Here is a 13,418-nt window from a genome sequence, read left to right as displayed (position 1 = left end):
TGCGTTGATAGGCCTTCCACCCACTGTCCCCTGTCCCTCCAGTCCTGCCTGGTCTCATGCTTCCTGTTGGAGCCCCAATGGTCATGATGCTGGTGATGCTTTCTCCTGTGGTTCTACCTACTCTACCCTCTCTGCTCCTCCTCTCTCATCCCCCTAGGTTACACCTCCCCTCAGATCTCGCACAAGCCTCACTGACTCCTCACAGCCCTCACTGCCCACCTCCCTTGACCCATCACCTCTGTGGCTCCCCCACTTGCACGGCTCTTCTGCTCTCTAGACAACTGGCTGTCCTTCCATAGTCTCACTGTTCTTTTCTTTTCCTAAATAGACTGTAGACTGCTGAGCTTAGGGGTGGGTTTCTGCTTCATGAGTGAGCACTGAACCTGGGGTCCCAAGGCATGGGCTTGGGTGCCGGCTCACTCATCTATGTGGTTGGAACCAGTCAAGGCACCCACCTTCCCTGGGCCTCCCCTTTGCCACCTGGCCCATGGTGGTGCTGCTGCCTCTGCTCCTCTTTGTAGGGTGGCAGAGAGGCCCCATCGAGGGCTCTGCAGGGCTGCATTGCTGTATGGCCTGGCTGATTCCCCCTGCCCCCCACCCTGCTTTGTGGGTGCCTTGCTCAGAGCCTAGAGTGAATTACCAGGGCTTAAGGGCTAGGTCAGATGCTTAGTACCCAAATAGAAACCTAGAGAGTTGGCTTTCAGGGGGACTTCTCATCATCTGCCTAAGCTCCTGATTGTATAGATGAGGAAACAAGTCCCAAAGAAGGAAAGTAATACTTCTGTTGTCATTCACAAAGTTTTAATTTGGAGCGGGGAGGGCATTGAAGGGTCCTTCTTCAGATTATATTTAATGACTTTCTTTTTTTCCCCCTTAAGGAATATCTTCCAATTATAGTGATGATTCTCCATATAGCTGGTCTATTCCACCTTATCATCCCTCCTCTGAAAAGTATGAGAACACCAAGGTAAGGATGTAAAAAAGGTACTGTTCTGAAGAAGAACCGCTTTTTTCCTGTCAAGCAAATAAAGGTTAACTGTGTATATACCACGTATTCTTTCGAGTCGGTTGTACAGTTAATTTTGTGGGTTTTGTCTGTGATCATGACTTGACAGAGACAGGTGTTGGGAGCTTTAACATTAGATCCATTGAGAGAGGCGGCTTCATTTTAGAAGCTGGTGGGTATGCCTTATTCTAGAACCTTATGCTCTAGTGTGTAAGACTCATGTAATGGCTCCTGGGTGCTTACTCTCTCTGGATGATGCTCTCTGCTGAAGGTTATAGGGATACCAAGACCCAGAAAGGAGAAGAGTGACCTGTCCTCCAGGAGCCTTGGCCCACATTAGGAGAGAGGCATGCATACATCTGTCTGCCTGGCTCAAGCCTAATAGATTTGATCAGGTGCTGAGACCTTTGATGGGGGTTTTAAAATTCTAGAGCATCATGGAAAATAAAGGAGTCTACAGGGAACTTCAGTCTTGTTTCAGAGGAACTTCTAATGTAGAAATGAAACTAAACCTCACATTTGAAACATTCAGAGAAGCAGTTGGAGAACTGAGCTAGGCCATTCTCCTTGGAGATTTTGGAGCATGTGGAGAGGAGCACACATGTGGGCAGGGTGGTGGGGGTGATTGGTGGGGTGGAGAGGAGTATTCTAAATTCTTGACACCTGGGATCCCTGGGTGGTGCAGCGGTTTGGCGCCTGCCTTTGGCCCAGGGCGCGATCCTGGAGACCCGGGATCGAATCCCACGTCGGGCTCCCGGTGCATGGAGCCTGCTTCTCCCTCTGCCTGTGTCTCTGCCTCTCTCTCTCTCTCTCTCTCTCTGTGACTATCATAAATAAATAAATAAAAATTAAAAAAAAAATAAAAAATAAATAAATAAATAAATTCTTGACACCTTTCCATTTCAGAATGCAGCAAGAGCTGAGGGCTCTGGCCTCTGGCTTATGGCTTGGGCACCACCAGAATGCAATTGGAAAGCCCTGTCTCAATGCTTTCATTCCCTGAAACCTTCTTGCTAGTTTTTAGTGACTTCACTTACAAATGCTGGCTTCTGTCTTCATCCTCCACAGTTGTCCTCAAAGCAGCAGGTCTGACAGTCCCAAACCCCTGTGAATGCTGCAGATCCCGTATACCTAGAGGGCGAGCAGGACCTGTGTGGCAGGTGCTGGGCTGTCCTGCCTGAGGGCTTGGTGGCCAAGGCTGGCGGATGAAAGAACCCTCCTTTTTGAGATGGAGCAGTAGCTGCTATTGCCCTTGCATCTTTTTGAGGCTGACAGCATGGTCACAACTGACTTTGGCCTTGTGGGCAACCTGACCACTTTGGGCAGTGAAGCAGTAGGTTCCATCCTGTGCCTGACATAGTTGAGGATCTGGAAATTCCACGGATTGTCACCTTATCCAGTTGAGTGGGACCTTGTCACTCATAAGCCTTAGTCTTTGAAATCAAAGATTTTTTCCTTTTGTTAAAAAAATGTTTTGAGATATAGTTTATATACCATAAAGGTCACCCTTTTAATGTGTACAATTCCATAATTTTTAGTATATTCAGAGCCGGCACCCAAGCCCATGCCTTGGGACCCCAGGTTCAGTATATTTTTAGCATAATTCAGTATATTCACCCTTTTAATGTGTACAATTCCATAATTTTTAGTATATTTAGTATATTCAATGGTTGTGCACAACCCTTGACAAAATCCATTTAAGACAATTTCCATCACTCCAGAAAGTGCCCTTGCCAGCCTCTGACAACCACTGACCTATACTCTTGCTGTATGGATTTGCCTATTCTGGACATTTCATGTAAATGGAATCGTACAGTGTATGACCCTCTGTTTGGCTTCATTCGTAATGTTTTTGAGGTTCATTCACATTGTAGCATGTATCACAACTTCATTACTTTCTTTCTTAAAAGATTTTATTTATTTGAGAGTGAGAGAGTGAGAGCATGAGTTCGGTAGACTTAGATTTTAATTTTTCTTGGTGTCTGCTTAGCTGTGAGATTGCTGGGTTATGTAATAACAGCATGTTTAACTGTTTGAGGAACTGCCAGAGTGTTTCCCGTAGCAACTGCACCATTTCCATCCCCAGCGGCCACGTATGACGGTTCCGATTTCTTCCCATCTTCACAACACCTGTCATTGTCAGTTTTAAAAATTGTAGCCATCCTAAAGTGTGTGAAGCAAAACCTCACTGTGGTTTTGATTGGCATTTCTATGATGAACAGTGACACGAAACATCTTTACATGTGCTTGTTGGCCCTTATATCTGTCTTGTCTGGAGAAATGTCTATTCAAGTCCTTTGCCCATTTTTTAATTGGCTTCCTTTTTATTATTGAGCTGGAGACAGATCTGTTTTGATCATTAGTTTGCGTGGGTTTCCTTTAATTAATTATGACCTGGAGACAAAGGATTAGCAGCAAGAAACTAAGAGCTGGTGGTTTTTTGGCCCCTGCCTGGAAAAGAGGAAACGCTTCTCTGCTTTAGTTCTATTTGTTGTGTGCCCGACCAGTCAGTAGGACAAGGAAATAGAAGGCTGCTGCTGTGAATGCTAAATTCACTGTGTGTGTAACCTTCATGACTTTGATTTCTTGCCTTTAAAGAGCTGACTTTCTATGTTTTGTCTTGAAAGACGTGTAGGGGGCCAGACGGAGAACTTCATGCCAACCTGCTTTGCCCTGTGGACATAGCGGATGTGCCAGAGGGCACCTTGCCTGACAAACAGAGCACTGAGCAAGCCATACGCTTGTTGGAAAAGACAAAAACATCGACCCGTCCTTTCTTCCTGGCTGTTGGGTATCATAAGCCACACATCCCCTTTAGATACCCCAAGGTGAGGAGCTGCCTGAGGGCTGATTGCCCACAGCTATGACGGCTGTGTCATTTGTCAGAGGAGGGGTTGGTGTCGTGTGGCCACATCCTGTCACCTGATCACCAGGGATGCCTGATGGCACTACTGTACTTAGAGGTGTGAAGATGGGATTCAGAGGTCAAGGCTAGGAAGTAGACTTAGGGCACATAAGAATCTTGTCAGAAAGCGTTGGCTTTCTACCTCCCCACTGGAGGGTTTTCTTTCTTTTCCTTGAACTCAGCACACGTTGGGTTGGATGGTGACATTAACATGGAGAAGTGAGTCAGAGCTGGCTGCTGATGGCTGCAGTAAGGGACTGTCCTCGGGGCACAGTTCCAAGGAACATGAAGCCCTCTTCGAGAATTGGCACTCCCCGTGAGCCTGGCACATCAGACTCCTTAAACTCAAGGCACTGCATTGCTTGTTGGAACCTTGAATGCTGTGCTTGCATGTCCATCATTTAGAGCATGTAGTATCCTCTTTTTAAAAAATCTTTTTCAGTTTTTCCCTGTGATGTTTTCCCTGGGCCTGAGCAGCCCATTCTTTTGACTTTGTAAAGACTGCCCCTCATTTGTGACTGGAGTAGAGAGCAAAAGGCACACTCTTTGATGCTTTGATTGGCCCAGGGGATCTCGCCTTCCTGGCCAGATCTATTCCCCTTTGATGGAGTGTGACTCACTGCTGTTCTTGTGTGGACAGGAGTTAACCCAGCAGGCCTGGCTGCTCTCCTTAGCAAGGCCTGCTTCCGAGGTTGGCCTTGGGCTGGCTTCTGGGAACCTGGATCTTGGGAGAGTTCACTGTGCTTCCACAGTGATGAGCGGCTCAGTGTGTCCAAACTGTTTACATATAGCCCTGCTCTCCTGCCTGGAGTCTGCAGGTTTGGTTGGTGCAGGCAGAGGGTGCCTGGGTGAGCAGCCCCAGGAAACAGCCTGGGTGCCGAGGCTTTAATGAGCTTCCATGGCAACAGTGTTTCACATGCGTTGTCGCACAAGTCATCGCTGGAGGAATTAAGCACATCCTGTGTGACTGCACCAGGAGAAGATTCTGGAAGCTTGTGTCTGATTTTCCCTGGACTTCATCCACGTGGCTCTGCCCCTTGCTGATTGCATTTAGTGGCCATGGGTATGACTGTGCCGAGGTCTGTGAGCATTCCTGGGGCCAGACTTGAGGGAGGTTTTGGGAACAGGAAACACCCTTCCACCCTTCCTTTTCCAGCTAGAGGAGAGGTAGAAAGCGGGGACAGGAATAGGAGGAGATTGATCTGGATGAAAAAGGAGAGCTGCTGCTGCTTGATTTATAGGAAACAAGTGGTATGATTTCATTCCCATTGGTATCTTATGAGAGTGACCTTAGGCCTGACCTTCAGATGGGGGAAAGTACCTGGGGAGTGCTCATGAGCCACTGTGTAAACGCATCACAGGCTTAGAGAAAAGACAGAAAGACCTGTACAGTCCCAGCCTTATGCCTTTGCCAGAAGAATGACAACCTGATGTCTTTATGTGCTTTTCCCCCAAGGAATTTCAAAAGCTGTATCCCTTGGAGAACATCACCCTGGCTCCTGACCCCAAGGTCCCTGCTGGCCTCCCTCCTGTGGCCTACAACCCCTGGATGGACATCAGGCAGCGAGAGGACGTCCAGGCCTTGAACCTGAGTGTGCCCTATGGCCCAATTCCTGTGGATTTTCAGGTACCAAGGACATATGTTGGGGAAATCCTGGGCACTTATGGCATGATGTCATTGGTGACACCAGTTTTCTCAGTAGACACCACTCCACCCATCGTGTCGTACTAAGAATCTTCTCTGCACTAGGTGTTTTGGGAGGGGCTGGCGCAGGGGGTGGTCTGGAAGAATTCAGGATACGGGAGGTGCTGGTTGGATACAGCCTCCCAATCTGTGTCTCCACTTATGAAGAAGGAGGGCATCTGGAGATTTGGTGATCACTGGATGTGGGCACTGGGGTAGAGAGGAGGCCTGGACAGCCCATCACGAAGTCGTGGGGGATGCTGTTTAATTCGTGTGACAGTTCAGCAGCTATAGGGGGATGGGCAGGCTCCTCTGCAGCCCAGAATTTTGGTTTGCTGGCACTTGCATGACCTTTCTGTGGGGAAGCCTACACAGGCACCCGTCACTCTTGGGTGGTGGCTTGGTGATTAGGGCCTTGACACACAGGGAGCTGGGGCACCATTGTGGCCAGTGCCATCCAGCTGCGACATCTGATGTCCCCTTGCCATCATGCGGAGGTGTAGTAGCCATAGAGAATCCTCAGCTGACTCATCACTCACCTTCTCCCCGGAGTACAGGAAACATGCCAACCAGTGCTCTTTCCAGAGTATTCCACATGCAGCCCTGCATACTATGCAATATTATGTTATTAATATGTTACTATGTGAATATTCCAGTAGGCAGCAGTGGAAGATAGAGGGCAGTGTTTTTAAAGGGCGCTTCCTGGACCACTTGCCTCTGAATCCCCATGAGGGCTTGTTGGAAGCGCAGAGTCCTGGCCCCACTCAGACTTAGGGAATTGGGAGCTGGAAGTGGGGCCTGAAAACTTGAATTCGCAAAAGCACCCCTGGCAATTCTGATGTGCACAGAACTTGAAAATACTGCCATAGGGTAAAGTTCAAAACAGAACAAAATACACAGGCATGTCTTGCTATTGAAAGCTGTTGGGGCAGCTGCTGGTAAGGGGGTGGCCCCTCGTATCTGTTGGACTCCCAAGGTTCCCATGGTGGTGGTAAGAGTCTGGAAAGGGGTGGCTTCATCACGTCGCTCTGTCCCTGACTTCTCATAGCAGGGGTTCTGAGAGCAAGGTGGCTCGAATGACATCTCCGAGGCTACACATGGATGCCTTGTTAGTGACAGTCACTTAAAATATCCCTTTAAAATGGACTGTGTCCCGGAAAGGGTGCTCAGGGTTTTCTGTGTGCCATCTCCTTTGCTGCCCCTGGAAACGGAGTAAGGTACGTGTCCTTCCTGTCATCCAGGTGAGAAAACTAAAGGCAGGGAGGGGTGGTGACTTGCCCCAGGTCACACAGTTGGTGCCAAGGGGAGTCCAAATTCACCCCTAGAAACACATAATGCCAGAGCCTTGTGGTTGGTCTTGTCCATTCTAAGCAGCCTGGGTTCGGATTCCCGTTCTGCCCCATACTAGCTGCACAACCTCTGGCCAATCCCTTTACCTCTCTGAGCCTCAGCTTCCTCATCTGTGAAACAGGAATGAGATGGAGAGAGGTTTCCAGTGAGGAGCGCAGCAAACCTGTGGAAGCACCTAGGATAGTGCTAGGCTCCCTCAGAGGCCCTCATCATCCCGCACAGAGCCCCGAGGATCTCCCCACTGTGCCTTTGTGCTGCCCCCACAGTCACCATAAACTTGAGCTCTGCTCACTGCTCCCTTGCAACTTTGGGTGTCTCTTTCCAGGTCATGTTTTCCTGTGCTCTTGAGTCTCTCAGTTCTGCCCTCTTCAGCCTCCAGCCCCTTGCTCTACTCCATGGGAGCCAGTGACCTCAGGGCCTACACTCGGGGCCCACTCACCTCCCAGCCTGGCTCCTCCTTGGTCACCACCCTGACCACAGTCTCTTCTTCTCACCACCCTTTCACTTCATGTACATGGTCCCCAACATGCCTCCTGAGGACTGTGAGGGTAGACCTCTCCTCACCCCCTGACTCTGAGTCCCCTCTGCACTCTGCTCCTGAGTAGGTGGCTTACTGTTCTCACCAGGCCCTCGGCACACATGTGTACTGATCCTCGCCCCACCTGCAGCGCCCTGACCACAGGATGGTCTAGCCCCCACTCCGCTCTCAAGCCCAGGTCCTGAGGCTGCTGGAGTGAAGGCCTGCAGCCACAAGGTGGAGAAACACTTCTAGGCCTGGCCTCCAGCACAGCAACCCATCCATGTGGGCTCTCTTACCCTGTGTGACTGCTCTGAACCCCTGCCGCTCCCCTCCAGCTCCTCACACCCCTCTTCGCCATCTCTCGGCAGATGATACCATGCCCTCACAAGCCCCGCAAAGAAGAAGGAGTGAAATGTGGCCTCAGTGGGCATTCGTTCCTCATCCGCATCTGCCCAGCCTTCTGCCTCCCTCAGCCCACTCAGCTCCCTCACCTAGGTCAGCACTGTCCTCTTTGGCAAATAAAACTCATCCTTGTGGGTCCTGACCTTCCCAAAGTCCCTGCCACTTTCTCACTGTTGCCCAGTGCTGTTCCTCCTGGACGTGTCCTCCACCCGGGCCCCTTCCGCATGGCACACCCCTCTTTCTGTGTCTAGTTAGAGGGTGCTGCTCCCCAGGGTCAGCCCCTAGGTTCCCATTCTGACTTTTCTGCCCCTCGTCCCCAGCCAAGCCCTGAACCCCGCTGTAGATAACTCCTGGAACTACCCCTCCTGTCCCAGCCTTGCTCCTGATTGCAGACATGTCTGTCCACTTGCCTGTGAGGGTCATTTCCAGGCTGATGCCCATGGAGACCTCTGCTTTGCAGGCCCTTTTCTCCTTCCTCCCACTTTTCCTCCTTTTCTCCTTCCTCCCCCTCCACCTCCTCTCTTGGTGCTCCCCATGCCATTGAATGGTGCCACCAGCTGAAAGAGAAATCTAGTCACCCTTGGGGTCCTCATCTCCTTCCCTGCCAGCTCCCCCCACTGCCCACACTCCTTCTTGATCTCCCTACATTCCTCTTGGGTCCCTACTGCCCTCTCGCTCCATTAGCACACCTTTCAGGACCACTGTAGGGGGTGTGGGTTTGATTTGTTCATTCAACAAGTGTCTGTCGAGCTCCTCCTATGAGTGCAGTGCTGATCTAGTGCCATTCATTGTGAGCCCCGGCAGGTACTTTGGGCCATTGTCAGACTCTTACGTGCAGCCCAGATCTCATCACCTTGCCTTGAGTAGCCTCAGCGCCTCCCCTGGCTTCCAGCTGGGGACCTCCACTCCTTGAGTGGCCTCATCAGGTCTGTATTATGTGGCCCTGATGTGCCTTTTCAGTGTTCTCATCCACCTCTTGGCCCTGCCATTTGATCCCAGGTATGCCCGAGTCTTTGGTGACTCCATACCAGTCTACGTGCAGGCACTGTTTAGAGCATCTCACCCCCGCTGTCTGACTGCCAGCACCTTTTTTCAAATGCCACCTCATCTGTGAAGACTTCCCTGATTTCCCTAGCCTGACTCTGAGGACTCATTCTCCTATGTCATCCCTGGGTCCCATCAATAGCGTGTGTTTACTTGTCTCCATGCCTGTGCCCTCACTGGATGAGTGACTTATTGAGGTCGAGGACGACGTCTGCTTCTTGCCTTATCTCCAGGGACCATCACAGGAAGTTGGGCATACCCTTGAATAGGACACAGTCACCCTGACAGGTGTATTTGGTCAACAGAGAGACCAAAGTTCCCCAAGTTAGAGACCGAAGACCTCTACCAGAAAGTAGAAGTAGGCCAGAGTTCATCGTAATCCTTCTAGAAGATTAAACAGGTATTTTTATCTTTGCCACAAGGGGAGAACAGGTGAACTGCTGACTGCTCTCCCTCTGGTGGTGACACAGAAGCCAGTGGGTCCAGCTGATTAGATGGGCTGGGCACGTGGTGGAAGCTGGGGTTGGTCTGGTAGCTTGGCAGCTCCCTTGTTTCTCACCCTTGGTGGGGGTTGGGGGGAGGTTCCTGGTTTTCTTTGATATTTGTGAATGAGGCTGAGAGGAGAGTCAGCCCAGAAACAATGGTGGCTTTTTACATCAGGGCTTAGCCTGGCTGCTCCGGAACTCTTTCTGGGGTTTAGAGACCATGCAGGGTGTGCTGCTGTCTTATCCTCCACTGTTCATCTTCTGCCTGCTGGGAGTTTGTTACATATGAGCCTCACCTGACAGCCTCAGTCGGGGATAAGCAGTTGCTGTCCCCCTGGGTTAAAGAGTAGTCAGAAGAAAGACCCACACCCATGGCTCACTTGTGTTCCTTGAAAACCCCAAGTCCTGACCCCCAGTACCTTAGAATGGGACCTTGTTTGGAACTAGGGTCATTGCTGATGTCATGAGTTGAGGTCATACTGGAGTGGTACGACGGGTGTCCTTGTAAGAGAAGAGATGCAGGAAGGAGGCCATGTGGGGATGGAGGGAGAGAGCAGGGTGGTAGGCCACAAGCTCAGGACAGCCGAGGCCGCCAGGTGCCAGCAGAGGTCCCCAGTGGCAAGCCCCTTCCTCAGAGCCCCGGGAGAGAGCAAGGCCCTGCCTAACCTTGGATCTCAGCCTCTGGCTTCAGGAACTGGGAGATGGTGGATTTCTCTTATCTTAAGCCCTCCAGCTTCTGGTCCTTTGGGAGTGAACAGAGCTTCATGGGGTCCTTGGCACTGCCCTCAGCAGAGTTTGGAGTGACTGGGGGATATGTTTCAGTTTATATGGTCATCTCCTGGGACCCATAAGAGTAGGTGAAAGAGACAGAAAGGGAAGGTAAGTGGCCCATCCATCTGCCATGACCTGTGCCCTTAAGTGAAATAGGATTTGCCTAGAAAAGAATATTCCTTTTGGATCTGCTGTGGACCCGGGATATCACCAGGAGCATGCAGGCACAGGGACACAAATGGGTAAATGTGCTCTGTGTTTTGGCTGAGAGGGTCAAGGGCATCAGTGGAGGAGTGCCCAGGTGACACTCCTCTGTATGTGCCACTGTGGTTCAAGTTATACTCCTCTGCATGTGCCACCGCAGTTCAGGTTGCACTCACTCGCCTTCTCCTTTCATGTGCAGCGAAAAATCCGCCAGAGCTACTTTGCCTCCATTTCATATTTGGATACGCAGGTTGGCCACCTTTTGAGTGCTTTGGATGATCTCCAGCTGGCCAACAGCACCATCATTGCATTTGCCTCAGATCACGGTAAGCATTTTTCATGCCCTGGTGCCACTTGGCGCATCTGGACTTCTCCATGAAGAGTGCTTTTCTACATTGCCTTCAACACAGGCGTGTTCTCTTTTGGGAATCAGCAGTGCCCCAAGTCTGGGGTCTTGGGGTGCTTTTATGATGGTCTTGTTAGTCCCAGGAGCTCTCTCCAAAGAGGCAGGCCTCTTTTGGGTCCAAGGAGCATTGTGGATGCTTGGATGGGGACCTCATAACAACCAACCGTTTTTTCTTGGTGAACTTAGCAGGAACCCTCTTGGGTGGGAGCCCTTTTAACCCATGCTTTTTTTTTTAATTTTTTAATATATTTTTTAAATATTTTATTTATTTATGCATGAGGGACACACACAGAGAGAGAGGCAGAGACACAGGCAGAGGTTAGAAGCAGGCTCCATTCAGGAAGCCCGATGTGGGACTCGATCCCAGGTCTCCAGGATCACACCCCGGGCCGAAGGCAGGCGCTAAGGTGTTGAGCCACCCAGGGATCCCCTTAACCCATGCTTCTAATCTAGAGATTTGGAGGACTCTTAGTTCTTAGGAGGATCCAAAATAATCCTGTCAGGGCCCAACAAGGCCCTCAGACCTGATTTCACTCCTCCACCCCCAGTCCCGATACTCTTCCGCAAGAGCCTGGGGCTCATGATGCTTTGTCTCTTTTGTGGCAGATTCCAACTTTTTCCAAAAATTGAAACTATTTTTAAAAAACTCTTCTTTATTTGAACACTTTTAACATGCTCAAGAATAGAGAATAAACAACCACCCACTCCCAATAGTCTGGTCTCATCCTTATCCCTCCCCACCCCCCCCCATATTATTTTGAAGCCAATCCCAGGTGGTTCAGGTTTCTGAACATTCTAAAAAATGTAGCTCTTTTAAAGTATAACCATACTACCACTATCAGACTGAGAAACAGGAAAACAGTTCTTTAATGTCGTAAACTATGCAATGGGACAACAGTAGATCTTTTCAGTCATCGTAAAAAGACAAAAGCATATGGGGCATATAACATAGGGCCAGAGCACCCTGCCCTTTTATCCCACCTGCGCGGGGCTAACTGGTGCTGACAGGTCTGGGGTCCATTTGCCAGCCTTTGGTTGTATATACAGGTAGCTGTGGGGTGTGTATGTGTGTGTGTGTGTGCGCGCGCGCGCATGCACATGTAATGTATAGTCATGGAACAAGGCAGGATCGATTGTGCTTATAAACAGTTTTGTCTGGCAGCCCAGGTGGTTTTCAGTGGTTTAGCGCTGCCTTCAGCCCAGGGCGTGATCCTGGAGACCCGGGATTGAGTCCCATGTCGGGCTCCCTGCATAGAGCCTGCTTCTCCCTCTGCTTCTGTCTCTGCCTCTCTTTCTGCATCTCTCTGTGTTTCTCGTGGATAAATAAATAAAATTTTTAAAATAATAAATAAATAAATAAAAGTTTTGTTCACTAGTTTGCTTAACGTCACGGACAGTTCTCCGTGTGATTTCTCACAGGCCTACCTTAAGCATTGTAAAAGACCCACATTATTTTGTTATATATGCCGGTGTCATAATGTCTCACTGTCTCCCTAATGGTTTGCCATCCATTCCTGACCCCTCTTGTCAGGGCCCAGTTTCCTCTTCCAGTGTTAACACAATTCACTGCACCCATGCAGAAGGCAAGGCCCACTCAGAAGCTCTCTGCTCTAAGGCAGCTGCAGTGCTTACAAATGACCCTTCCCGGATGGCCCTTCTGAGACTACTTCCAAACCATGAAAGCCTTCTCAGATCCACACATGGTAGCTTGATGTGGCTTTGCTTATTTTGTAACATGGAAATACTCAATGTGCAGTCTCTGGCTTTTAAGTTTATATCAAAAAGGGTGCTCCAATGCAACATTAGAAATTTTCAGCATGGAGCATTCAAGCTGTCTTTTGTAAGGAAGGTTTTCTTTTTTTTTTTTTTTTTTTAAATTTTTTTTTTAATTTTTATTTATTTATGATAGTCACAGAGAGAGAGAGAGAGAGAGGCAGAGACACAGACAGAGGGAGAAGCAGGCTCCATGCACCGGGAGCCTGATGTGGGATTCGATCCCGGGTCTCCAGGATCGCGCCCTAGGCCAAAGGCAGGCGCCAAACCGCTGCGCCACCCAGGGATCCCGTAAGGAAGGTTTTCAATCAGGGTTACAACGGTTATGTTTTTCATCAAGGTTAAGGGTCTGGAATCAAGGTATATTCTTTTGGTCTGTGGTATATTTTAAAAATTGAACAAGACATTCTTGCCTTTCTAAAATATGCATGATCGTGACAGTGTCATGGCTATTATTTGGTGGCACACACCCTCAAGTGGAAACCAGCACCTGTGGGACTTGTGTCCAGAGAGGGCAACACGAGACAAGACAGTGATGGTGCTGGCTGGTGCCATCTCCACGAGCGCTTTTCAGTAGGGGGTGGTGCATCTGCAAGGGGTCCCTGGTCCCTTGGAGCCCAAGCTGGGTATGAGCATAAGTTGCTTGCTAAAAGAAGATAGTTCTGTTTGGAAATTCAGTATGTTTTTTGTTTTTCCTTTTAGAGGTTTCTTCATTCAAGACAAATAACTGACTTCAAATAAAGCAGTATTTAGGGGAATCGCCTTTTTTCTGGTACTTACAGAGGAATTTCTTCTATATGATGAGATTTTGTTTCCTCTGGTTTTTTTTAAAGATTTTATTTATTCATTTTAGACAGAGGGAGAGAGC

The 13,418-nt window shown here is 49.4% G+C and overlaps 1 protein-coding gene across 5 annotated transcripts in view; it reads left to right on the top strand.

Moving 5' to 3' along the window:
• Positions 1–13,418, top strand: part of IDS (iduronate 2-sulfatase) — a 63,641-nt gene that overhangs the window by 3,080 nt on the left and 47,143 nt on the right. For all 5 annotated transcript variants that reach the window (XM_041740909.1, XM_041740908.1, XM_041740912.1 and 2 more), the window contains exons 4-7: positions 879–967; positions 3,634–3,834; positions 5,368–5,538; positions 10,571–10,697. In XM_041740909.1, the coding sequence (XP_041596843.1) occupies positions 879–967; positions 3,634–3,834; positions 5,368–5,538; positions 10,571–10,697 (588 nt within the window). The remainder of the gene's footprint in view (positions 1–878; positions 968–3,633; positions 3,835–5,367; positions 5,539–10,570; positions 10,698–13,418) is intronic.

Source organism: Vulpes lagopus, chromosome X, assembly GCF_018345385.1.
Source record: "Vulpes lagopus strain Blue_001 chromosome X, ASM1834538v1, whole genome shotgun sequence".
NCBI classification, from domain to species: domain Eukaryota; kingdom Metazoa; phylum Chordata; class Mammalia; order Carnivora; family Canidae; genus Vulpes; species Vulpes lagopus.
Note: the sequence above shows the minus strand (reverse complement) of the source record. Positions and strands in the feature narration are given on the sequence as shown.